The 27,462-nt window shown below is 39.4% G+C and overlaps 3 protein-coding genes across 4 annotated transcripts in view; 1 reads left to right on the top strand and 2 right to left on the bottom strand.

Moving 5' to 3' along the window:
- The window catches only part of camkmt (calmodulin-lysine N-methyltransferase), a 164,783-nt gene extending 163,464 nt beyond the window's left edge, over positions 1-1,319 (bottom strand). Inside the window, exon 1 of the mRNA XM_036573831.1 lies at positions 1,020-1,319. Coding sequence (XP_036429724.1) covers positions 1,020-1,118 — 99 coding nt within the window. The 5' untranslated portion in view covers positions 1,119-1,319. The remainder of the gene's footprint in view (positions 1-1,019) is intronic.
- Positions 1,320-1,434: 115 nt separating this feature from the next.
- On the top strand, positions 1,435-16,747 carry prepl (prolyl endopeptidase like). The gene is made up of 14 exons (XM_036573832.1): positions 1,435-1,716; positions 3,426-3,554; positions 3,659-3,725; positions 3,845-4,057; positions 4,413-4,539; positions 5,330-5,546; positions 6,573-6,764; positions 7,927-8,133; positions 9,053-9,228; positions 11,220-11,436; positions 11,525-11,674; positions 12,566-12,692; positions 15,954-16,036; positions 16,510-16,747. The coding sequence occupies exons 1-14, from the start codon at positions 1,612-1,614 to the stop codon at positions 16,606-16,608; spliced, it is 2,109 nt and encodes a 702-aa protein (XP_036429725.1). The 5' UTR covers positions 1,435-1,611; the 3' UTR covers positions 16,609-16,747.
- slc3a1 (solute carrier family 3 member 1) lies at positions 16,661-27,408 on the bottom strand. 2 transcript variants are annotated; one of them, XM_036573833.1, is made up of 10 exons: positions 26,870-27,408; positions 24,382-24,561; positions 24,082-24,224; positions 22,985-23,110; positions 20,939-21,058; positions 19,451-19,575; positions 19,155-19,356; positions 18,754-18,930; positions 17,333-17,458; positions 16,661-17,194 (listed from the first exon to the last, which is right to left on the bottom strand). In XM_036573833.1, the coding sequence occupies exons 1-10, from the start codon at positions 27,279-27,281 to the stop codon at positions 16,769-16,771; spliced, it is 2,037 nt and encodes a 678-aa protein (XP_036429726.1). In that variant the 5' UTR covers positions 27,282-27,408; the 3' UTR covers positions 16,661-16,768. The 2 variants fall into 2 exon arrangements, with proteins under 2 accessions (XP_036429726.1, XP_036429727.1); XM_036573834.1 differs by lacking the exon at positions 26,870-27,408 and adding an exon at positions 25,760-25,871.
- Between the last annotated feature and the right edge of the window lie 54 nt (positions 27,409-27,462).

A 27,462-nucleotide genomic window follows, 5' to 3' on the forward strand; every position in this document is an offset into this window, starting at 1 on the left:
GGCCACAAAACACCCTTTGGTGGTCCTCGGGCCAATATTAAGGGGGGCCTGTGATCTATTGTGGGCCAGTGATGGCACTTTGTCATAAAAATCAGTGAAAAAAGTATTGACACAAACCCCAATCTGCTCCCCCAAAAATGTGTTAGAAGGACATTTTACTTAATTTGCTATCATTCTGTTGATATTTTATGTTCACTGATATGTACTGCATACTGCGAGGGTAGACACCCAAACATAGCTGTGTTGAAACTTTACCAAAAATGGCAAAAAGGTGGACCTTTGTTTTCCTGTGGGCCTCCGTGCTTTCTAGTGATAAACAGGTGGGTCCTGAAATGGAGAAGTTTGAGAACCCCTGTTGTAGAGCACCTGCACAACACTAAAGTTATGTTTTTCAGTTTCTCAGTCCTGCATCAGTCCTCCTGCAGCTATGAGTTGGGGGGTCTGGCCTTCTAGATACAGGCTGAAGCTGCCCAGAACTCCAGCCCAAGTTCTCAGTGTTCTCCTCCTCCCTCAATCAGTCTTTCCTCATACTACCACCATGCTGAAGGCATGGTCTGAATCACAAAATAAATGTTGTGTTTCCCTGCACCTGTCAACACTGTCATCCCATTGCTTTGGTGCCCACAGCGTGGTCACAACGTCGTCACAACGTTGAAATGTAATTCCTCAGAAAGTTGTGACAACGTTATCTGACAACACTGTCACAACGCAGTGGCAACGTTGTCAGTACGTTGCCACAACCTCCTAGAACCCTCATAGCTTCCTTTATGTTGTGCATTAAGTTGCTAATAGGCGGTCACAATAATGAGCTCGAGACAACTTTGTTCAGGCAATGTAAACAGCACCACCTTTTGACAACGTTGTAAGAAAGTAGTGAACGTTGTGACAATGTTGTGTGTTTGCTGGAATTACACCGAACCGCTGTGTACAGGTGGGCTTCAGGTGGGCTGCAAGTCTGGAGCTGAGGAACACCGAGCTGGACAATAAACTAGCCGTTAGCTGAGCAGAAGTGCGCTCACCTGTCGCAGAATGGTCCACCGAGCTCGAGCCACGTCGCTCCCACAGTTGGAGTCTTTAATCTCATTCATCCTCGGACTACCTGCTCGGTTTGAGTCCATTTCTCACTTAAACAACGAATTACAGTGTTCGTGAGGGATAAACAGTTTGAATAAATGATTCATGCAGCTACTGTCGCTGTCGGCTGCCGATAATCTACAAAAAAGCCGCCACAGCGCCACTAAAAACAGCCCAAACAGCCGCGGTTTCTCCCGCTCCGCCGGTATCCAGGCTCCTCCAGTAAGGCACGCTGCTTCCGTACACTTCCTCTGCCCAGGGAAAGCAATCTATAACTAAGCTCATCGAACACAGATTCCCATAGTTGAGTCTGATGCTTTTAGATCTGTTATTCCTGTCTGCCTGAAATGTCATATTTCGGCGTCGCTCACTTTTTGGATGCACATGTAAACATGGAAGCAACTGTAAACTACAACAAATACAAAATAGTTTTATTAGAATAAGACAGGCTGGCAGCTGCATTTCGGAGCATTTTGAGACGTAGCTACGTATGGCTTATAGTTTTGAATGAACTGAAAGGAAAGCCTGATGCATTAAATGAGTTCATCTGCTGTTCTGCGTTCAGTGTCACGAAGCGTAAATGCAGGTCGGTTTTACAGTCAGAGGAGGTGGATCCGTCCAACTACACGCCTCTATACAGCGGTAAGACAGACTGCCGCAGTACCTCCACACATCCATCAACTCAGGCTACTCAGTCCAAAAACTTCCTTTCATGAATTTTGCTTCAATGTTGCTGAAGTTTAAAGGGAAACATCACCTGTTTTTTTTTTAATTCTCCATAATTAACTGGTTCAGATGTAAACAAAGTCGTTCAGAGTGGTTTGGTGTGAAATGCTCCGTTCTAGAGAAGCTAACCGAGTCAGAATTGTTCACAGTGGTGGTGATAGGAACCAGACGTCTGAAGAGTTTAATGCCTCTAAAAGCTCCCTCACAGGAAGTTATTACATGAAATGGTTAGATAAATGCTGCTTAATGCCTTATGACAGTTTTGTGATAAAATTTTGGCTTAAAATATATATTTTAATTTGTTTGTTTTTTATCCATTTATGGTGGGGAGGTGCATGAAGGGTGTTGTAAGGCAAAATAGTCCCCAAAGAAAACTTATTTTTTCAGATTTACTACTATTTTACCATCATCAACATTACATATAAAAACTCAGCAGGCATGTGGTGTTTTTGGATAGTAAATAAAATGGCTATTTGTGTTGTAGACATTGTGACCCCTGGTTCATATCAACACCGCTGAGAATCTTGAGAAATCTGAAATCTGACTCTGAAAGTTTCTCTACAATGAACCATTTTACATCAAACCACTCTGAATGACTTTACATCTCAAGTACTGAATTATTTATTCAGAAATTTTGAAAAATTGGTGGAATTCCCCTTTAAGGTAAATCGGCAGATCGTCCACATCATTTTAATTTTTTTTAATTAAGGTAATAAAGAATATCACTAACTTCATTTGCCAAAATATGTTCATAAACTTGACAGATCAGTGCAAAAACATAACAGTTGCAAACATACGATGTGTAAACACGCAGAGACGTGCAAACCTATTAATGTGCAGATATAAGTTACTATATAATAAAGAACAACAATAGTATCATTACAGATAGAAAGAGGAAAAACGAAACAAGCCACAGGGGAAGAAAGATTAAATGGCATATGAGTGTCATGGTATTACATGGTATAAGTCACATTTTCCAACTGCAGAAAGAACCTTACAGCTTACATTTCGTTAACAAAGATTGTACCAAAAGCCAAGAAATTCTGTGCTAAAACTGAAAACAGTGAAAGGTTTTTTAATGGCTCATATAATGGAATATTAATGGTTCCTCTTTTTTAAATGGAAGAGTTTAATATATAAAGATTGTTAAAGTTTTGTAATGTACTGTTTACTCCCCAGTCCATACAGTCATCTTACTGATTTATTTATTTTTTTGATATCAAGAAAACCAACTCATTTAAATATGTCCGCCTATTAAGCCTACAGCAGTTTAGCACCGCTCATTCACACTCAAGTTATAAAGAGTGTTTCAGCCCAGACTGCTTTTTGAATGAGGCACAATACAGAACAAAACTCATTCACATATGTCGGTTTTAAAAGGCACAGAAACAAAAACAGCCTGTTTAAGGGATAAAGAAAGTTTGGAAAATGATCATGTAAAAAAGAATTATGACAGGTTTTGGTAGAAAAACATTCCAACATTATAAGTGGAGCTCAGTGAAAAAAAAATAAATACAAGAAGCATATGGGCTCTTTAATATTTTGCATTTATGAAGAAAACACTTTGCTAAGATAGTGACATTATTTACAAAAAAGACCTACATGATAGATTTTTTTTTTAACAGAGATGTGTAACTACCTTGGTCCACTACTCAGAGGCTGAGCTGGGGAAACTGAGAAGCCTTGAGCAGCGTTTTGAGCGAAGGTTACGTTCAGTTTATCAGCAGTTTACCGATGTGCCTGACCACGCAGCAGTAAGGAACTTTTATATAAATTATTTATTTGAGCTAAAGCAGTAGACCTGGATAATGTGATGATGAATCAGTCCATCTTATAGAAATCTTACTCTGACCTGTAGTTCCAGGGATCTCGTCATGTATACATTGTGGAGGGTTCTGGGATCTTCAGAGTGGCACATGGAGAGGGTAAACTCCCATCTTTGCTTCATGTCTTTCGCTTATTGATTTTGCTTATTATTTTAATTGTGTCGGTTGCACATGTTATAAGCGGATGAATGTCCAATCAGAAGTGTGTTTTCCCTCAGGTGAGCAAGACCTGGTGCCGGTGCTCCATGCTGACTGGGCAGGAGATGTGGATGGGACCATTCAGAAGGTCAGGCTCTCTCCTACAGAGTCTGTACTGGCAGCTACTGTGAAGAACAATCACTGTGAGGAGGCCAGATGTGTGCTGGTTCAATTAGAGCAGCTTACTACACCTCAGAAACCCCTGCTCATCCTGGACAAGGTGTTCAGCTTTGGTAAGGCCAAGAGTCCTATTCAGCTTGAGCAAGGAGCCCTCTGAGTCTTCTCTTAGTGTACTAGGGCTAATTAACAAGCCCTTTATGAATTTATAACAGGCCTATTTTTAGGCCTAAGTCACTTCAGGCTCACTGTGCTAGAGGTGCTGTTCTAGCATATTGATCTCCTGATTTGCAAGATTAAATCAGGTACGAATTGGAGGAAAACTATCATGACTTGTCAGTGAATGTATGATCCAGTCCAGATCAATTCAGTCTTGAAACAGTCTTCTATACGAAGGACCTTTCGGTGGTCCTTTAGATAATCATTTATTGATAAAATGACTGATTTTATTCTCTTTCTTACTCATCACAGAGTGGGCCACTGATGATGTGCTGTTCTACACCACTCAAGAAGGGCTTCAGTGCAGGCATGTTTTCAGACTCCACCTTACCGACACTGGAGCCCAAAGCACACTGGTGTACAAGGAAAAAGATCCAGAGTAAGAAAGCATTAGTGTGTCTGGCTATCTGCTTTCAGAGTGTTTCATTTCTTTTTAAAAAGTTGCATGTCGTCACTGTCGAAAACAGAACCTTGTATCTCCTAAAGTAAGTAATTCTGAACTATTTCCATTAGTTTCTTCATCATTAAAAAACTAAACAGAAATACTGTTATGCAGAAGAAATATTAATACTCTATTTAAACAGAGTTTAAGCAAAGCAGAATGAGTCAAACCAAACACGGAACATAACACCACCACAAATGTTCAGCACTGACATTCACGCAGGAGCTGAAGCTCTGCAGTAGCGCTGTATGTGAGTTTGAAGCTTCAGGCTTCATTTTGGTGCTCTGAGCATTAAAAGGGGCAAACAAACCATGAGCAACCATAAACTCTAAGGTGAAAGAAATATTAGTTGATGTATATATTTTCAAAACTTTTTTTTAACCTGTAAACTCATACTCGTGAAAAGATGTATGTTTGTTACCCCCTTGGGCGTAATTGAAACTGTCCTAAATATACTGAGTATGTAACTGTAAAGTACACATGGTTTTACATAAGGAAAAAAACTGATATGTATCACTAATTCTGTCCCAGTTTACATATTTTTCAGAATTGCTTGTCGTCACAGCCCAAAAATTCAAAATTCAAAATTCACACATCTATGCACCCAGAGTGGTATATCCAAGAACGTAAACAGTTGTCAGTCACATTTGTCATCTATTACCTCTTTCTCCCCTGTGACTGTGCCTGTGCTTCTATACTGAAGAAGAAATGTTCATATTCTCTGCAGGTTCTTTGTGGAGGTCAGTCGCTCCAAAGACCAGAGGATACTAACAGTAAATTGCAGCAGTAAAAGCAGTTCTGAGGTCTGGATGATTGACAGCAGATCTCCTCTCTCACATCCCACGCTAGTGCAGCCTCGTCAGCCTGGCCTGCTGTACCATGTAGAGCACTCAGACAACCAGCTCTATATTTTAGCCAACACTGGACCAGGCCACGAATACCAGGTAACCACCACATCTTTGTTAGATACCTGTGCAGTTTCAAACTAGTTTTCCAACGAGTTTTCATATTGAGTTCTCCAGGACCAGGGTCGGTGATCACTGCCATAGAGGAACCACTTTTGTTTCCCTAAAGAACTTTTCAGTGAATGGTGATTTAAATAAGCCTTTTTTGTAAACAAGATATAGGAGTATAAAAGACATTTTTCAATTTTAATTATTTGAAATGCAAAAGTTTTACATCAATTAAAATGATTTTTTTTCCCTAGAAGTTTTTCCAAGTACCCCACGCTCGAGTCAGCCATTTAGGAATTTTTATATTTAGACATGTAGACACTGAGTGCGTTTACATGCACTTAATAATCAGATAACTGCAGAAAATCAGATTTTGTCAGTAATTTTATCAACGTGTTTACATGCACCTTTGAAACTCTTTACATGAGTTGGGCAGTAATCGGATTTCTGCTTTGCAACCAGCCAATAAACTCACAGAAGAAGACGTGATGTAAATGTAATGTTAAACTCAAATTACATGCCGTGACTTTTTTTAAAACATCGAGCCGCTTTATCTGAAAATACAAACATACGTATCTAGAAGATCAATAATATTTAAATCCTTCATTCCTTCATCAAGAATGTACTTGGTTTCATTGTCGCTCCAAAAGTGTTTCGCTGCTTCTTGTGGCAGCGCTGCTTGCTTATTTCTGGTACTGGCGTCTGTTTTCGCACATGTGCAGACTGAGTGTTCCGAAAGAAATCAGAGTAAGAGTTTACATGCACTGAGAAATCTGATTACTGAGCTAAAATCCAACTCTCTTAATCAGATTTTCTAATTGGATTTCTAGACCTTACTCCGATCTAAGAAATCCGAGTATGCTGTTTACATGACTGTTTGAATGATCAGGTAACTGCAGAAATCCAATTATGATCGGATTATTAAGTGCATGTAAACACACTCATTGTATGTTTGAGAGAAGGACCTCAATGTATCTTACTCTTCCTCTGTCATGCTCATGTGGTCCAATCCTGAAGCTGCTGCGGACTCCTTTCACCTCTCCGGCCATGCAGCACTGGGAACCCACGTTCAGCCCTGGTCCTGGAGCGGTCATTAAAGACATGGAGATGCTGCAGGACCACTGTGTGTTTACAGTGAGAGAGCCTCTGGGTCGACTCCAGCTCCACACCATTCCACTAAATGCAGCTAATCGTGTGACCATTCTTGAGGTGAGAACACCTGTTTAAAGCTGCAGTCAAGAATTTGTCGAAAACAAAGACTCAGCACAGAATTCTAGATGAAAACAATGAAAACAAATGAACATTAGATGATTAATGATTACATTGCAGAAATTCAGTGTACACAAAATGGCTTACGTCATAAACCTCACACCTCATGACTGCTCTTTATGATGGTGTTAAGACAGAGGCTACCACAGAAATATGGCTGCTGTATTTTTGAGAGGCAGCTTTTTAATCATCTAATAGCACTTCTTAGACCTTGAATTACATAAACAAATTTGTGACTGATCTGTCGCACACACAGTCATTACAGTAGTGATTTTATGATAATAGCCATTTTATGACAATAGGTTATGTAATAATATGTTGTACCTTATCACTGTAATCTAATCTCCAAACCTTGAACCTTGAACATCACATTTCTTTCATCTGTATTGTTGTACAGTAAATGTTCCCATATCCCTCTCTCCTCATAAAACAAAATAAAAATAGCCCTAAACCTAAAAAATCAGCGTAAAATTTATTCTGTGTTGATTATAGTACAAGATTTGGTCATATACACTATGTTTAAAAGTGTATAGTCACTGTTTCCAGTAATATTAAGCCAGTAATTTTTGTATAAATGTATTATAATATGACAATAATGTGACTAAAATAATGACTATAATATGATGTTTACATTTACTTCAGATGTGTCCAGAATGATGAACAGGGTGTAGATGGTTGTAGAATGACAAGAAAAGCTGTATATACATGAAGACTAAAATTAATATCCACAGTGTTTTATGTTTGAAAAGCAGTGATCAGATCTCAGGACAAATAACTTGACAAGAAATTACAGTAAATATATAATTACAATGGATTTCTGTCCTTATAAAAGGAAGCCAGAAAGCTGACCGTAGTGCTAGGAATCCAAATATCATGTATTTATTAGCCTCTACATCACTGGCTATGCTAGTAATCATGATTGCTTGCAGTGTATTTCTGCAATTTCTTCAGTAATGTATTTGCATAATGCTTGATGGATATTGTACTGCGCTACAGAATATTACATAACATTAAGTGCTCGTTTGGACTGAAATGTTCATTTAAAGAAAGCACTATTAGAGCTTTAATTGTTCCTAATCCTGCATATTTCTGTTTAACTTAGCTGCCCTTCTGGGCCTGTGCTATAGAGACACAGCGGTTAGGTACAGTGGACAGTGATACATTCAGCTTCCTCCTGTCCTCTCCGGTCCATCCCCCAGTCCGCTACCACCTTTCTCCCACCCATAAGCGGCCGCTGTCTCGGGAAGATGACCCCCAGCGCACTCTACTGCCTGAGTATCACACCACACGCCTGCAGGCACCCAGCCAGGTATGAGGAAGCATATTCTTACTCAGGGACACACACTGATGTCAAACTGCACTGTTTACAATCCATTAAACTGCAATGGCCCATGTGTGCCCCCCACTTCAATACTATTATAACCTTATTTTGTATGTAACCATATAAGCTTATTTTCATATTAGTTACTGAATCGTTTATAGTAGTCACTGAATGATCTGAAGTCTTAAGCTTAATTACTGAACAGCAAACCTTTTGTTTGAGAGGTTAATGCTTTACCTGCTCTGGTCAGGCACCTCTGTCTGATCAAGGGCTTGATAATTAACCAATATGTTGAAGCAACACTAAACTTTGTTTGGTCTTCCAAGACTGAGCAGAACATATTGAACATGGTGTCTCTCACACAAGTACTTTTCCCACACATCACAAGGCTTAATATGGACGTTGAATTCTCACAGTAAATATATGTAAAATACACTATAAAGGGCCAATGTCCTGCTTTTTTTCTTGTATTTAGTGTCACTGGTGTACCAAAAACAGTCATAGTTCATTTTAACGACTGTTTTCAGGCATCCGTTTATCTCATAGAATTAAACAGACTGTTACTGTGCCTTTACGATTGATATATGCAAATGAGCTCTGCTCTGATTAGCTGCCCTGTATTTTTTTTCCTCACTCAAAAGCTGTACAGGCTAAACAGTCCTTATAGCCTAAGCTGCTGTAGGCTGAAAAGATAAATGTGTTGGTTTTTGTGACATCACAAAAACAGTGAACAGAGTCAAACAGGCTGTTGTTACAGTTTAGTTTCCTTATATGGTCGGGGGAGTGATAATGTTTACATACTAAATCTAACACTTTGTTTAAAAAAGGGTGTAGATCATTTAGGTTTCCTTGATATGGGTACTTGAATGTGAACATGAATGCCTTTAGCATGACTTTGTGTTTTTAGGATGGGACCATGGTGCCTCTGACACTTTTCCACATGCAACCATTAACTGATCTGAGTGAGGCTCCGATGCTGGTGCATGTGTATGGAGCTTATGGTCTGGATCTCAGCATGGGCTTCTGCCCTGAAAAGAGATTGCTACTAGAAGATAACTGGGTTTTGGCCTACTGCCACGTCAGGTACTGAACTACTATCCTAAAGGGCTGCGAAAAAATGCATGCTGTTCTTTGTTTTGTTTCATGCAAGCAAAACATATAGTAGATATTTTTATGGAAGAAGTATTAGGTGATATCTGAATGAAAGAACTTTCTCATAGCCTTTTTCTGAAAGCAAAGTTGAAGGACTTTTATGCTGTATGAGAGATTGTCCCAAAAAGTGTCCTAAGCCCCACAATCCTCATCCAAGTCCACACTTTGGTGAGGTCAACAATATATACACATATAGGGCAAGAGATCTTGAGGGTGCTAGCTTTAAAGGTGTATATTTTGTGAGCGATCAGAGCAATGTGGCGTTAGCTCAGCTTAACTTTATGCAAATGAGCTGTGACATGGGGTGGCGATAACCAATCAGAAATTATGTTCTGATTCTGTAATGGTGACATAACAGTGAAACTTTAGTTGTGAAGTGATAGCTTAGCATAGCCTAACTGTGAACTGAGCTTATGTTTTAGGCTTAGTTTACTGTTTTGTTTAATGGATAATGAAAGTCATGTAGAACATGCTCTCCTGAGACAGACGCAGGTCACTCATAATCAAATGTTAACAAAGTGAGCAAAAATGTTTTCGCCTAAGTATTTCTAGCATTTATTTGGAGTATGTAGGAAAAAAAAATGCTGAGAAATGAAATATTATGAATTTGTTATTTTCATTTTGATATCCACATTATAAAGTTTTTGTCTCATGTGATGTTGGTTAATAAATATAGCCTTTGTTGGCTAAGCGCTGGGTATAACTGGCTTCCATGCATTTAAAAATGTAGTTTGCATGACCACACAATCCAGTCAAACTTGGCCCCTAGTGACCAGTCAAAGACTGCCCAAGCGTCACTGAGTAATTTTATCGCTGGCGGTGTGCGCACAGGGATTATGAGATTATGCACTCAGAATACTTTTTTTAATAAGCCAATTTACCTATCTACTGTAGCACAATTGACATTATAAATATAATACATCTTAATGATGTTAAGTTAATTAAAAAGTTAAATTAATAAATGCAATAAAATGATAAATGCATTTTACTCAGAATATTTTTGTCTCTGCCATGTTGATTCTGAGTAAGAGGCCTCTGCTGAGTCTGCACTGATGCCGTCCTTGCCAAATGCCACAAGAAGGGGGCATAGAGGCATAGAGTGAGCACACATTTAAAATGCCAAAATGATTTCAGCCTTGCGATTCACACAAATGCACTAATTGGAACAAGGCTTTAGATCTCACTATGCCTTGATCATCGTCAGCATTATCATTATTATTTTACTTATTTGTTTTCTTTTTTTACTAACAGTCATGATATCTGTTTAGAGTCTATTTATTTCTATTTAGAGTGTTGAGAATTCTTATGTTTGTGCATATCATTGCTATTGTAACAACTTTGTATCTCCATTTTTGTTGTTTTTTAATTTCTTTACAAAATATGAAAATGCTAACTGTGTCAAAATTTCATGACAGATGAACCAATAGAAATTGTCCGGAATGACTTTAAAAAACAATACTGGTTACATTAACATACAATGAAAATAACAAATGCTTTATCTCTACCCTGAAATGAAATAACGTTAATACAGTACATAGTGATTTTGTGTGTAATTTTATGTTTATTTAACCATTTGCAAACCTTTCCTCAAGGCAGCTTAGTATTAATTGCAGCCATCATCCAGTACCTTTAGATTTCATTGCTAAATCAAGAGTACTGGTGATGGAATTTAACGAATCTTTGCAATGTCTGGGGGAATCGAGGAGAAATCTGGAAGCGAACATCAACCTGGCTCAAAAGATATCAACTACTTGTTTGAAACCTCTTTTGACTTTTTACTGTATTCATACTCATTTATATTTAGTCTTCTGTGGTGTTTTTACAAGCTCAGACACAGTTACTGCTAAGATAAATGGTTTTAAACTGTGCGTTTAGGTGTAAGACTTCTGACAGTACTCTGTGTGTAACGTGTGTCTGGACAGGGGGGGTGGCGAGTGTGGTTTGACTTGGCACTCAGCAAGTCGTTTACAGTTCAAGAAGAAAGGAGTGGAGGACCTCAGGGCCTGCATCCAGACTCTCTTCCAGTCTGGAGTGTCCAGGCCTACACTGACCGCTCTCACTGCACGTAGCGCAGGAGCTGTTGTAGCAGGGGCACTGTGTAACCAACACCCTCAGCTCCTCAGATCTGTTCTCTTACAGGTTTGCATCTATTTGTAAGGTGCATTTGTATTTATATCTGCTGCAAGAAAAGAATGACTGACAGCCTCAATCCACTTGTTCTTTCTAGGCACCTTTTCTGGATGTCCTTGGCACCATGCAGGACCCATCCCAGCCTTTAACAATAGAGGAGAAAGGGGAGTGGGGTGACCCCCTTACAGACTCCCAGCACAGGGACAACATCGCCTCATACTGCCCTTGTCTCAATATCACTCCTCAGGTAATTCAGACTGGCTTTACTAGATGCTGTACTGTACATGTTATGTTCACAGCCTAATACAAGCCGTATTGCTCAGTTCTGATTCTTTGCTGAAATCTGATCTTTCTGTCTTGATTTACATTCATGTTTGTATGTGACCAAAAGTTGTATGCAAAAGTTTGGGCACCCCGGTCATGTTTGGTTGATTTTCTATGTGAAAATAAGTCCACATTCTTTACAGTCTTCTGCACAATTAGCGTTTTCTGCTGAATTTAACATTTTTTTTATATGTTTATTTTCCTTCAATATGTTAAACTTGGTAAATAAATAGAAATTGTGCTCTAAAATTTGCAGAAAATTTGCATATTTACATTTGTTCTCTGTAGTGGATTTGTCAACTTATTTTCACTTAATCAAAAAATCTTAAAATCAACGAAACATATAATTTGATAACATATAACATATAAAACATATAATCAAGGATATTTTTGCATACGGCTGTATATTATCAAGTAGGTCGCCGTTTACATGCTGTCAGCACTGGATGATGACCTCAGTGAATAATGACGTTACAAGGAAAAAGTTTACTAAGTTTTTACTTTAGAAAAAAGTCTCATTACAGCCGTGTGGCTGCACATTGGATGTGTGTCCAGTCTAGGACCACATATGTAAGAGGCTTAAATCTGAATCGAAAGGATCAGATTTTTATATTCATACAGCTCTGAGCAAACAAATAAATAGATACAATGTTTAATTTATATAGCATATTTCTCAAGATGAAGGTCACAAAATCAACCAAATCTGTAAAAAATCAGATCTGTGTCACGATAAGGCAAAATATCAGATTTGCGCCACTTTAATCCTGTAAAGTGAAGTGATGTTATGACTGATAGCTGTGTTTGTGTGCTTCAGCTCTATCCATCCATGCTGATCACTGCTTATTCAGGTGACAGCAGAGTGCCTCTGTCAGGGGTGAAGAAGTATGTGGAGAGACTCAGTAAGGCCATCCAAACCCACACCAGCAGCCTCTGTACTAAAGGTTAGTCCTCACCTTCTCCTATCAAAATGATGTTCTGATTCATTCAGTGATTATTCAGCTTTAATACTGATATGAAAGAACACTATAAACATAAGCGCTATTTAGGTCTATATAATACCAAAAGTGTCTTTCTTCAGGACCACAGGTTCTGGTATGGACTCAACACCGGTCAGGTGTCTGATATTGCTCCAGCATTTAGATGTAGACTGTGCTCATGCAAGACTAGTGACCTTACTGTTGTCCATTTATTTGTAGCCCCTAACACATAATTCACAAGCACTACTTTGGCTATAACTTCTATTCATCATCATCATCACCATTCTTCTTTTTCTTCTTCTTCTTCTTCTTCTTAGTATTATTATTATTGTTATTATTATTATTATTATTATTATTATTACTGTTATCAAGAGGAAAGAGGTCGGCTCTGTATTGTTGATAGGACAGCAAGAAGAATTGAATGAATGGAGTATTGGTGTATGATGTACACTAAATCATTTGTCATAGTTGTTATTTTAGATACAGTAAGTTATGCAGTGTACTTTAAAGGTCCCATATTATGGAAAAACAAATTTTCCTCACTTTTCTGGAACAAAGAGTATGATGTAGTATGTACACTCTGTCACAGCTTCAAAACTTCTGTTTCATTCCCCAGTTCATACAGTCCATATATAGAAATTAAGTTACAAAAACACTCATTCAGTCTGCAACATTTTAACCCCATCCATTCACACTGAAGTTGTAAGGAGTGTTTAAGCCCGCACTGCTTTTTGAATGGGGCAGGGCAGCCAGCAAGAACAGAGCTCATTTACATATCGCTGCTGTCGAAAAAAAACATGTATCTCCATTTTTGTCGTTTCTCAGTTTTTGATATAATTTGAAAATGCCTGTTGGCCTTTATGTTGTGTGTAAATGTCATGATAAATGGACCAAAAGCATTGACCCAGAATTACTTGGAAAAACGTCCATTGACTTACATTAAAAGTGAGGTAGGTTTTTTCCTTTTCCTTTACCATTTTGGAGATATGAGGTTTTATTCCAGTGATATATCAGTATTAATGGTACAGTAACAAAAACAGCCTGTTTAATTGTAAGGAATACATATAAGTTAAAATGGTCATGTAAAAAGGAATCATGACTGTTTTTGATACATAAAACCACACAAATGTCATAAATGGACCTCAGCAGGTAAAATAAAATGCAATAAAATTGTTGGATGTCCCATTCAATATTATGAACTACACACTGAAATGTATGCTTTAGTTGTTTTATTCAGTATTTAATGTATTTTGGAAACAAAAAGTTGTTGTTAAATGATAAATAGCTTATTTTAGGATTCTTCGTCTGGTCAACTGTCTTTAATTTTACTGCTATTCTTTCTCAGCCTTTTTAATATAATCTGCGGCTTCTTTCATTGTTTTATTAAGCTTCCTATTAGTGATTTGAAACCTGTGAAGTTGAACAGGACTGGCATATTAGAATAATTTTATACATATATCTGCAACCATATTGGAAAACATTGAACCCAAGAAGTGGCAGCGTAAATGAACCTGGAGGTCACTGGCTGTAATCCTGGCCCCTTAAAAATCAACCGGTGGGATTTAGGAGAAGCCCTTCTGTCATCTCCTCTGGAGAGGAGGGCTCAGATGTGAAAACGGGCGATTTATTAGCAGCCTCTTCTCCATATCAAGCGGAGGTCACCTTGTGTGTGAGCTGCAGTGTGAGATATGGTGTCAGCACATCCCAGCCCAGACCCCCTCAGCGTGCCAATCCCTCTCCCTCTCTGTGGCTCGTTAATTAACACCACACACACACTTAGATGTGCACCAAAAGAAAGTCTCCCCCCTCTAATCTCTTGCTCTCCCTCTTTGGGAGATAAAATGCTGATCACACACGCCGGCAGCTGGGGGTGATTAGCATGTTTATAAGATAGCGTATCAGGCTGAGAGATAAGGAACAATACACCGGGCCGAGCCAAGGTCAGGAGGAGGCTTGTGAAACACACGGCCCAAAGAGAGGCAGCCTGATAGAGGGAGACACCGGCAGCCACACTGCCGATAACAGGCAGGAGACGGAAGAGTTTTCAGGATTAGCTGTGTGATATTTGCACACTGCTGCTCTTATAAAACAGTGGGGCCTGAACGTGGAGTGGTGATCTGCAAACTAGGTTTAAGTTCTTGATGTACCGAGCAGCGTGGGAGAGCACCAGTATCTTTTAGGATTAGGCTGCTTGCTGTCTCATTGGCTTCAGACTCTTAAAGGTCCCTACATGGCGCTTAGCTTGGATATACAGTTCTAGACCTCAGCTCATTTTCCCTCTTCTAACAATCTGAATTTGCCTCAAGTAGTTTTTGCTAACTAGCTGATGAGTTGGAGAAACCTCAAAGTTACCATTTGTGGAGCTTTAATGTGGCCACTCACTTTGTCACCAAGACCCACTTTATATCAATAGCTATTGCTGCTGTGAACATTATGGATGCGACAATATAGGAATTTGTCGGCTAATGCCGATGTCCAGTGGTCTCCATGTACATATCTGCCGATGTTGATACATAAATATTTATAAAATGTAGGAATTTGGAATTAATTAGCATCTGGGTTAGCATTACAGAGAGGAATCAGAAGTACAAGATTTATTTTGGTAGAGTTACAGATGCACTAAAATGCAGTCATGCAACATTTGGAAGTCCATGGTTAAATGACCTGTTTTGTTGACTATTGTAGTGAAAATAAGCTAACACGTCCTCTAGAGAACACACTTCTACACATTTGCAGTGTATTTGCATTTAAAATATTGAAATTGTTAAAAAATAAAATGTGGCAAAAGTTCTGGCATATTTTATATCCTGTTTAAAAAAATTCAAAATTAAATATTTTGCATTAAAATTCACAGAAAAAAGCCATGTTTAAGCGTGTTCTCTGTAGTAGGATGTGGCTAATTTTCACATCCTACTACAGAAAATCACAAAATGTTATTTGACCAGGGGGGGTTTTGCATACGACTGTAAGTAAAATGCAGCCTAAAAGTCCTCCTCTTTTAGAATACCTAAATACACCATCAAATCACAATTTGAAATATTGACCAAATCTATCCAAAGCTGTTTTTAAAGCAATTATCTGTCAATACCAATATGATCGTGATGTCATCGTGCATCTGTTGAACAAATGTTTCTGATCGACGGTGATTCTGACTTTGTGTTAATGTCACTATCTTGTTAATTTGTTTGTGGTGTTAATTTGTTCTCTCACTTGCTTTCCCATCAGGACACATCCCAACTATCTTGCTGGACCTTCAGCCAGGGGGTGATCACTTTGGCCCAGAAGACTTTGACCAGTCTCTGAGTGAGGTGAGTTACGACCACCCTCTGTCTGCTTTTAAATGCAGTTATTGTTTAATGTCCATCTCTTTCAGAACGTGTTAATAAGGTAACTTGTGTTATTCTTTCCTGTGAATGATTCATTTGAAATAATCTCCCCAAAGGTCTCTTCTATATATCACAATTTGTGGTTCACTTATCAAACCTGGAACATATTATTATGTAAAGCGATAATGAAGCCACATAGTTGTAATCATTCTGTGACTTGGACGGTTTATAAAGAGTCTGTCATGGCCACGTGTAAGGCAGTAAGTCATAAAGCCTGTGCGCTGGTCAGCAGTGAGGTGTTATGTCAGTACTAGGAAACCAAGGTACAGATTTATGATTTTACATAAGAGCTCATACACAGAGCTCAATGTTCACGTTCTTTCTAATTTAGTTAATGTATCTGGGCAAATAACGTTTACAGTCCTCCATGTCATGTGAATTCTTTTGTCTTTCAGAGTGCTCGACAGGTAGCCTTTCTCTACACAACGCTGGGACTGGACTACAAAGGATCCCGACAGAAAACGACAGGACGAAGAAAAAAAAATAAACCATAGAGACCTTATCATCGACACCTGTGGAACCTCTTTTTTTCATAAAGAGCAAGAATTTAAATTGAATGTATCTGCAGTTTTATTAAAAGGAAAAGCATTTTCATTGTATTTTAAGCAAAAATAAATGAGACATGTGCTTTAACATGTGGTAGACACTGCATTCTCAGCACTTGTACAGAATATCCAGAGCACTCAGGTAGCAGGCCTTCTCAGAAACATAACACTGAGATGAATGGCCAGTATGAAACCGCTGACTGGTGGAGTATTCCAACAGCAATCCCTGCCCCTTTGAGGTTCTGATTCTGGCTTTCTGGAAGCTGCTCGGAGTGTCGGGGAGTGTACTGATGCGAACACTGAGCTGATCTGGCAGCTCAGTAATGGCAGAGAGGTCTGTTTCTGAATCTTCACCAAAATTTAGGACCACCAGGAAGGCCCGGTTCAGTCCATCCAGCTCACGCAAGAAGGCAAACACATTAGCATCTTCCCAGATGTAGCAAAGCCATCCTCGAAGCAGCACTACGTCCTTTTCTCTGAGCAGATTCAAAGCTCTGTACAGCTCCAGCACAGACAACGGGTCACCCTGCTGAACCTGCAGACCAACACACATGCATGATTTTAATGGATTTTTCCATCACAAGCCTCATGTTCATCTACAGAATACTAAGATATTCTGGTACTGATTCCACTAATACAAAGAAGATACAAGTAGGGAGTTGGAAGGTCATACCTCTACATTGACGGTTTGGTAGTTTGGACCTATGTCCAACCAGGTGCCATTCTGACTGTCACTAAAGCCAGCATTGAGTTGACCATTCCACTGCATGGGTGTTCTCTGAGGATCCCGGCTGTTGTTCTAAACAAGAACAAAGTGACATGCTTACATGTTTTTAAGTAAGGACAAGGGATGCAGCAAAATTTTGTCTGCAAAGAGCCAAAAAATGTTTGTTTTTTTACCATAAAGGCAAAAATGCTGCATATTTTGAGTGAAAAAGACTTATACTTGATAAGTTATTACTTTTTCAGCATTAGGAAAAAAAGCAAAAAACATAACAGAAAATTACACAGACACCTCAACAGGTAAATATAACATCACTTTTCCAGTGTTTAATGTCCTCTCTTTGCCTTTATTACAGCTTAGATTCAATTCAGTGTTTTATTGTAGCTTTTCTTCTTTTTTGTCTATTTCCTTTTCTCAGTAAGGGCTTCTTGTCAGCTACACATCCTTTCAGACTCATACCACTGAGTTGTCTTCTCATAGTGGAAGGATGGACAGAAACACCTGGGGATTTTTTCAGACGTGAAGCAAAAGTGCAGCTTTGATATCTGAAACACGAAGGCTTTCAGTACTGTTTATCTAATGGGGTCACCAGGTCTTGAGGAGTCCCATTTTCATTTAATAATGGGCCTTATTTTCATTGGGCCTTATGCAAGTGGAATATATTATATCTAATTTTCTTAGAAATGATTCCTTTAGCCATTTTAGATGAACATGATAAAGAAATTTGAAGGCAGCTAATGCGAGTTTGCGTAGTTGCTTGTGTGAATGTTAGTGTGTATTTGAAGGGGAACATAATGTCATATTGGAACATATTTAGTTGGGAGGATAGAAGTGGCAGTAGGTGCACAAAAGTACTGGACAAATTAAATAATGATATATCTAAATAAATAAACAAAAAAATGTTAATTAAATAACTAAATTTGTAGTCTCTGACTTTTGCACAGTGTGTAAATTAGAAATAGTGTTTAAAAATATGATGTTTCATTTGCTCCCCTGCATCAACTTTAAGTTCTATCAAATTTAACCCCAAACCTAACCTGAACCTTAACTTCAATCCAAAGCATAAAGCTAATCTTAATCCTAAATGTAACCCTAACTCTGCTGATTATCAACTAAGTTTCACTAAATAGTTTTTTTAATAATTTCAGCATCTGTGAATAATGTATAGGGGACTCTCAAAATATGACCACTACATTAAGATCATTTTTCTAGTGCTATAAAAAGGCACTTGGTTGTCAGGTTCAGGTTTTGGCCCAACGCATCCGTCCAGGGTTTAGGTTTTGTCCAAGAACCTTCATTTCAGTGCATGACTAAGAAGGGCAATGGGAAATGCAGAGATCATAGACAATGACTTCTAAGGCCTCACTTACTGGGTCGAACTTTCCAAAAGGATCCTGAGTAACAGAGACGTTGACGTTTTCCATGCCAATCTCCTCTCCGTAGTATGTAGTTGGCGTTCCAGGCAGTGTTAACAGCAGCATATTGATAGCCCTGACATATTCCTGACCAGTTCTGGAGCTCATGCGTGGCTTATCATGGTTTCCCACCTGCACAGAAATTTCACAAGTAAAGCAAGATGATGCATCTAATGCAGGGGCTCCAGAATTACTGACACCCTTGGTAAAGACAAACACTAAAAGCCACGGTTGTTTATCAGAGGTTGCATTGATTTTGGAAGGCACGCTGTTGTAGTAGCGCATCTTCATGATTACATGGGAAAAGTGAGCTCTGTGTTCAGATGACAGTTCTACAGTTACATCTGGCAACTCACCACCCAGTTTGGCCATTTCCCTGTAGGCATGTTTGACATCCACAGCTCCACTAGTTCCTTGGCTCTGACTCCAGACAGACCATCAGGGAGATCCAGCAGATAGAAGTTAAAGGGGATGTCAGCCTCTTTGACAAAAGGGGTTCCATAGTACATCATGGTCTTTTCAATTTCTTCATAGTCGTAACACTCTGTCACCATGAACCTGGTTTAGGAGAGGACCCAAAATGTTATTTATCCTAAAAACGCAAAGAATATTTTACACGGGATAGACTTCAGGAAAAAAGAACAAAGAATACCGGTAACGTCCTGGTTCCCTGCTGTATTCATCCAGGACCACTCTCCAGCCCCGGAGGATGTCGTGCAGACCCACTTGAGTGTATGTGTAGTCGTGGTACAGCTCAAACTCCGTGTTCACAGTCTCCTGTACAGTAAACCATGCAGGGAAACGTAACATTACTAAGAGGTGCCTGGAAAGCACAATGCAAATCATCAGAATATTAACACCTGTCTTTGTATATTTTAACCCTTAGCAGTCACCATTATCGCAGTTATAGTCAGAAATGTTTTAACACACCCAGGTAAATGGCATGCTTTGTTGATTTCCTGAGTGAAAAGAAGTTAACACATCCTCTACAGAGAACTCGCCTAACTATGGCATTTACCTACAAATTAGAGCACAATTAGTATTTATTTATTTAAAGATAATTTAGAACTACAAAATGTACACAGCCCACATCTTATGTTTTATTTTTTCCCCAATATGTTAAATTCAACAAATACACTGTAATTGTGCATTAAAATGTACAGAAGTGTGTTCTCTGTAGAGGATGTGTTAATTTGTTTTCAGTTAGAAAAACAACAAAATGTAGTTAGACCAGGGGTGCTCAAACTTGTGCATACACACCACAAGAATCAAGTAATTAGATTATATTTTTTACTCATAGCTCATTAAAACCAGAAGAGAAATGTTAGCTAATTAGTATTTGTAAGTAGAAAAGATGATTTATTAAGATTTAATTTGGATTAAACGTTAGACCATATGGTCTTGTTACTGTGGAAAGAAAAAACTAATTCTTTACATTTTGCCATGTTTGTTATTTGTTGACATAAAAAAAACCAAACAATAATTACATGGCACTCCAACTTGTTGAGGTCATTCATAATAATAATAATAATAATTTTTATTATTATTATTATTATTATGTGTAGATGGGAGCATTATACCTGAATAACCATTGTTAGCTATTTAGAATCTTTTCAGGTGCTTATACAAAGAATGCTCATAGGGAGAGTCCGAGGTCATTGAGGGTCTGGTCACCACCATGTGTTTGCTGCTCAGGTCCTTTTTCTTTTGTAACCGTGCAGCATTAGGATAATTGGAGTGACTGGCTGGTAAAATCCAGGGAAATATGCACCAGTAATCTCCAAACCACGCTGAGAACAAAGTCCCATACATGCACTCTGAAAATATTTCAGACTCTTTAAAATGGTAATACAATCATGTTTCCAACAGAAAGACCACATTTTTACATAATGGACTTTACAAATATACTTAGAAGAAGGAACCAATAAAGAAAAAAGCCTATTAAGCGAATGTCTAACAGATTGTGCATGGGTGAAACATTATACAGCTACAGTTTTCAGAGCTTAATAATGTTCATCTACAAACTCAAAACTGTACTTAAACTGAGTCTGTGTCCAGAGAAAGGTCCAGGCTTGGTCTGGATCTGATTAAATGTAGTACATGACCCTTGATCTGCACTGTACAAGATGTAGTGACTCACAGGTGGCTGGTTAGGGTCAACTTGGGGTTCATTCCTTAAATGCGTAGCTTCAAGCATGTGCTTGACAGCATCCATGCGGAAGCCATCCACCCCCTTCTTCAACCAGAAATGGATTACGTCCTGTTAGAGAGAAGCAATATCGTGATCAAAGATTATTAATAATAGCATTAATAATTGGAAATAATATTTTCACCAAAAAAAGTGTGCATCATTGACATCTATCAAGAGAAATCCATGCACAATACCAGCACTTATATGTTGTAAATGCTGACAGAGGAACCTTTTATGTAGGCACTGGAAGCCATAGTTGATGTGCATGACAGCATCTCCTCTCTGCTGCTCATTCACAATTACGCGTCTACTAATCAATTTAGATTTGAATCTCTCAGGGAGCAGAGGCCAGGCTAAAATGTCCTCAAAACCCTGTATCATCTCTGAATGCACTATGAACGCCTGGCAGCTGTGATGCTTATATCTGTCTGAAATGTAGAGGTGGGTCAAGTGTCCAGTTATAAGTCGTACACTTGACCCTCCTTGTGCTGGGCGCCTTTGAGAAGTTTGGCAGGTGCTGATGTCAAGCTCAGGCAGTGGGCACAATGCCCAGGTGAGCCACTGTATGCCAGCGAGCCAGATAAAGAGGCTACTGTGACTCGCCCCCACTTAAAATGCACCTGGGAAGATCGCAGCCTGCAGGGTATTACACAACACACACTCGTCCATTCATCCTCCCACTGCGTGATGTTGCCAGCTCTCTCGCTCACTCTGTCACCTTGTCTTTCTCACTTTCAGAACCTCATAATGCCATCTTCAATCATCTCCCCCTCATGTTCAGCATCCTACACTGATTACGCCCTCACAGTACACCGAAAAGGGAGTGTTACATATTCTTTTGTCTGCTGTTAACAGCATGGAGGCTGGAGTGCTGATATTTTTATGCCCTGAGTTGTCAGTCTATTAGACGTAACTACCTTATATCTAGACTCACTGGCCATTTAACCAGGTAGGGGAGAGCACAACTCAACCTAACATGTTGGTTTTTGCTAAATAACTGTAAAAGTATCTGAGCACAACTAAGAATTTTAATACAAACAACTTACATCTCTGCTGTGAATCAAAACCTAACTTGTTCTTAGCACCTACCTTTTATGAACAATTCAGCCGAAAGAGGCATGAGTGCAAATTTAACGACTAACCCAAAAAGTGTCGCTTATTGTAACACACTGAGGGGCTAGTTGGTACAGTCACTACACAAACTGGTAAATCAATGCAAAACACAGTTATTCAATATGATTTCATGTTGTTTGAACTAGACAATCTTTTCATCCTAAATGCATAAAAATATATTCATCAAAATAAATATAATTAATAAATGTCAATGTGCCAAATGTATTTTTGACCACAAAGTAGAAGAGCTAATATCAGAACAATAAAACTAAAATATATTTTATTTACATGACATCTACGGTACATTTTTGATTAGTCTGCGCATAAAAATGTCCAAAAAATTGATGGTGCCTCACTCTCCTATAATCCCACCATATATACAGTTACTAAGTGTAGCCCATCTGTTACGCACAATTCATCAGCCACCATCTTCTCTGCTCTTTAATCGAAAATGACCATGATAGGACCTCTGCTGAATAGATGTTGTTTTAGTGGTTGATTCAGATATTTGAAGGTGCACCAACAAGGCAGGTGTCTCTAATAAAGTGGACAGAAAGTGCACACTTAATGACTCCAGAAACACTGTTGCACCCTCTAACATTCCACAACTTTGTCAGTATCACTACTATGTTGAGGATCGCCCATCTCCCAAATGATATATGGTAAGTGGTGGTCCTGTGGTGGTCCCTTTCCACAAATGGACGTGGCTGAAAAGTTGCGGGGCAACAGAGGACCTACAGTCCATAATTTTAAACCTACAAAGTGCATCTATACACAATCAAATGATCAAACAGTATGGATATAAGGCTGGTGTACCTAATAAACTGATAAGTGGTAAGTGTGGTCATGCTGGCCATGCTTTATGTGTGTATGTTTGATTACCGTCATCTCCTTTACAACATCGGGGTTGCGGAAGTTGAGATCTGGTTGCTCTTTGAGGAACTGATGGAAGTAGCACTGTCCTCTCTCTGGGTCATATGTCCAGGTGGAGTTCCCAAACACACTCACCTAAAAAAGGATTGAACATTGAAACAAGAGTGCAACTTTGCTATTAAGTTGTCCATGCAAAGACAGCTAAACTGTAGCTTCCATAGGACAGAAAATTGATTATGTAAAATGGGTGGGCAATATATCAATACTTATCATTGTTGTGATGAATTATGTCACATCTAGGCAAACTGTGGGTATCATCAATACTTAAAAGAGAATTCCACCAAGAATTTCTGCACAATTCGACTGTTGAGATGTAAACAAAGTAATTCAGAGTAGTTTAATGTGAAACAGTACATTTTAAAGAAGCCCACAGACTCTGACTTCTTTACAGTGGCAATGATAGGAACCAGCGGTCGCGATGTCTACTATGCAAAAAGTTTAATTACTATTCAAAACTGCCAGTGAACATGCACATATGTAATGTTCATAATGGTAAAATGGTTGTAAATCTAAAAACTCTTACCTCAAAGCTATCACAAACCAATGTCTCAGGCATCAGGCAGTGTATTCATAACCATTTTCTGTAACAGTTTCTCCATGCTAGCTTTTAGAAGCGTTAAACTCTTGAGGTGACTGGTTCTTCTCACCACCACTGTGAACAATTCTGACTCAACAAATTTCTCTAGAAAAAAGCATTCTGTCTGAAAACTCTCTGAATGACTTTGTTTACATCTTAACCATTTTATTATGCAGAAATTTTGAAAAAAAAAACAATGGTTCTCATTCATCTGTACCATCTCAGAAAAACAAAATATCATGATGCATAATGTATATCTTAAAAATGTCTAAACATATTATATTTTTGCCTTCTCGCTATATGAATCACAATATAAACCATATTTAAATAACTGGCACTATTCTGAAAAGACATGACATACTGGAACAAAATCAAATGTGTCAAAAAATTCTCAAACAGACAAAAATGAATAATGGTGAGAAAGATTTGTCTACCGATGTGTATGCATTTGGAGTGTGCACCATCATACCCAGTTGTTAGGCGGATGGCCCTCAGTGCAGTTCACCCAGATGTAAAAGTCAGAATAGTGATCTGTACGGTTACGGCTGAGCTGGAACCAGACGTGTTTATCACTGGTGTGGTTGGGGATGTAGTCCATAATCAGTTTGATCCCTGAGACAAGTCACAAAATACAGCTGTAGAGAAAGCAGGAGAACTTGCCCTGGACTCAGCAGTCCATCAGACTGTAATATACCATTATAAAGAAGACATAAAGCTGTCAAACTGATTGATTTCAGTGATATTGATTTATCTGTCTCATTATGCTCACCCATGCTATGCATGCTCGCCAGGAGGTCATCAAAGTCTTCCATGGTTCCAAAGAGAGGATCGACAGCCCTGAAGTCTTCCACATCGTAGCCAAAGTCCTTCATTGGAGACTTGTAGAAAGGGCTGATCCATACGGCTTTGATGTTTAGGTACTGGAAATGACTCAGCTTTTCCTTGATACCTGAACACAAGCTTGTGTTAGCATACTGGCTCCTTCTGAAACACTCAGCAAGGCTGAGGTCATATTTAGACCCAATATTTTTAAAACCATCTTCTGAAGGCAACTGCTGCATGTGTATGATTACTTTTTTATTGGTGCACCAACCTCAGTTTTATTTGTTTAGTATCCAGGTTTGAAAGCATATCTTTATTGCTACTTTACACCTTCATAAAAGTCCATTTAGTGCATTTTATGGCACATGCAATCATAATTTTCTCCATTATCTAATGCCAGTGAAGGTAAGCAAGCTCGTCACTGGTGAAAAATGACAGATAATGGGCTGGAAATTGAATGGCATACTCCACATGCACATGTGGCCATTGATACAGACACCTGTTGCTCAACTTGAGCCACTTCAAGGTGGTGTTCACCTCAGACCACTTCAAGACAGACGTCTCTATGTATTCAGGTTACCATTTTCACAATAGAACTAATAATAATTGGTACAAAATCACAGATTACCTGGTCATCTGTGCACACTTTGAGATACATGTTTATTCATTTTTGTGTATTCTTTATGAATGGGCATATGAAAATACTGTAAATAGGCTCATACATTAAAAGACATGGAAGCCCCACAACATATAGTTACTGTTTTACACTCTAATCCATACTGACTAAAACAGGTCTCATAATACTGGCCCAGCAACCATACCCTGCTTGCAATGCAGCTTCATACAGCACCTCGCATTTTTAAAATGTATCCTTAAATATGGCTCATAAATCAGTTTTTCATTTTCTGTATTTTGGTTTTATCGTTATGTAATCACATAGCTTGGACAGGCTTGAAGAACAGAACATAAAATGGGCTTTTTTTCACTTGACTAATTATAGGCCTAAAAACATGCCTGTGACCAGGAAACAAACATCATAAAAATGTTTGGCTACCACAAACCACCCTAACTGCAGTGCATCTACAAAAAAAGTCTTGCTACTAATGGGAATGTCTGAATGTTGGCCTTTCCCAGTACTGTCTGTAATGGTGTTGGAGTCACATAAAAATACTGATATTTAATCAATGTTGATTGACAACGAGCATTATATCCATGATAACATACTATCTCAATAAAACAGCAGTATTCATGTTGCCGCTATGATAGACAGTGATAATGTAAGGCGCCTTATATACGAACAATATAAGAAAATAAAAAGAACAAACCATCCATCCATCCATCATCTAAACCGCTTATCCTTCTGGGTCACAGAAGAACAAACCAGTCCAACAAAACAAAGGTTGTCAGGTTTGTAAGCCAGTACTGGTATAGAGTACCAGCACTCAGGAGTGCATGGGTTCAATAACTTTGTTAATTCTCACTTAACCCCTTAAACAGCCAGGGCCAAGTTTTATTACACACTTTTATTACACACAGTTTGCAGTGAAGTCTCTGTAGTTACTGAATAATAAGCCTTAGAATGTAATAAACCTGGGAATTTAAGAGGTTAAACATCATCAGATATCACAATATGGTGACTTATTTAGAAAAGAGTATTTCTTTTTTTAGTTAATGTTTACACGACTAGTTAAAATTCACAGCTGACAAAACAGGGACCATTGTTCCTGTTATTGTTCAGACAGTCTGCCTTGGAGAAAACCACCTGACTGGAGCCCCACAGGTAACTTAGGTTTGAGGCCCCTGGGTAAGAACATCACCTAAATAGAGACCCCAGGTAATCTGAGGACCCCTGGGCTAGAAGACGACCTGAATAGTCACCCCAGGTCATTTGAGATCCCTGCCTTAGAACCCTACCTGAATAGTGACCCCAGGGAACTTGAGACCCCTGGCTTAGAACCCTACCTGAATAGTGACCCCAGGTAATTTGAGATCCCTGTGTTAGAACACTACCTAAACAGAGACCCCAGATAATATGAGATTGGGACCCCTGGGTTAGAAGACTACCTGTCTAGTGACTCCAGATCATTTGAGTTTGGGACCCCTGGGCTAGAACACTACCTGAGCTCCAGGTAATCTGAGACCCCTGTGCTAGAACACTACCTGAATAGTGACCCCAGGCAATTTGAGTTTGAGACCCCTGTGCTAGAACACTACTTGAATAGTGACCCCTGGTAATTTCAGTTTCAGACCCCTGGGCTAAAACACTACATGACTAGTCTGGCCAGTTAATTTGAGTCTGAGACCCCTGGACAAGTTGTCAATCTAGCCTGTTTTTGCATAATAATCATCAGTGTCACAGTTGCTGACCAGTGTTCTCGTGCCCCCGTCATGTTCAGTGTTATTTCATCTGCAAGAACGTGTGAGTGCAGAATCACCTTTGAGGTCTCCCACCCCGTCGGCATCGGAGTCCTTGAAGGAGCGCGGGTAAACCTGGTACACCGGGGTGGTCTGCCACCAGCTGAGGCACGGCGGAGAGAGCACGATGACCGTGATGGTGAGAGCCACCAGCGCCAGGGTGCAGGCCACGGTGAGCCAGAAGAGGATCTCGCGCGGCAGCCTGTAGCGCGCCTGACCTGAGTACAGCAGCAGCACTTCTTTGGGCATTCCCGCGTGCGGCCTGATCTGCGTGTAGCTCTCCTCCCCAGCCGGACAGCCCTCCATAGACACAGCCTGCTCCTGCCCCCGCCGGCTCGACTCCTCAGGCTGACTGTCCCCCTGAAAGGCCGAGTTTTCCACCCCTTCTTTCATCTCCAGCCCACTGCTCTGCTCGTCCTTCATCAGACTCATTCTGCCTCAGAACCTCACAGAGGAAACTCTGGCGCCTCACTGAAGCCTCACGCGCGAGCATGTGAGGCGACTCTGCACGAGGAGCGCTTTTATAGCGACATGGCCAGGTTCACAGTCCAGGGTTACTCCCTCTCCCTCTCCCTCTCCCTCCCTCACACACACAGCAGTGAAACAGGAGGGA

Source organism: Colossoma macropomum, unplaced genomic scaffold (assembly GCF_904425465.1).
Source record: "Colossoma macropomum unplaced genomic scaffold, Colossoma_macropomum, whole genome shotgun sequence".
NCBI lineage: Eukaryota > Metazoa > Chordata > Actinopteri > Characiformes > Serrasalmidae > Colossoma > Colossoma macropomum.

Excerpts from the sequence above, each read along its gene's own strand:
- prepl (XM_036573832.1), top strand. The coding sequence starts at position 1,612 with ATGAGTTCATCTGCTGTTCTGCGTTCAGTGTCACGAAGCGTAAATGCA. Across the intron at positions 3,726-3,844 it reads CAGAGTGGCACATGGAGAGG|GTGAGCAAGACCTGGTGCCG; the intron begins GTAAACTCCCAT and ends GTTTTCCCTCAG. Across the intron at positions 4,058-4,412 it reads GGACAAGGTGTTCAGCTTTG|AGTGGGCCACTGATGATGTG; the intron begins GTAAGGCCAAGA and ends TACTCATCACAG.
- slc3a1 (XM_036573833.1), bottom strand. The coding sequence starts at position 27,281 with ATGAGTCTGATGAAGGACGAGCAGAGCAGTGGGCTGGAGATGAAAGAA. Across the intron at positions 23,111-24,081 it reads GCCATCCGCCTAACAACTGG|GTGAGTGTGTTTGGGAACTC; the intron begins GTATGATGGTGC and ends ATCCTTTTTTAG. Across the intron at positions 17,195-17,332 it reads ACCAAACCGTCAATGTAGAG|GTTCAGCAGGGTGACCCGTT; the intron begins GTATGACCTTCC and ends GTTGGTCTGCAG.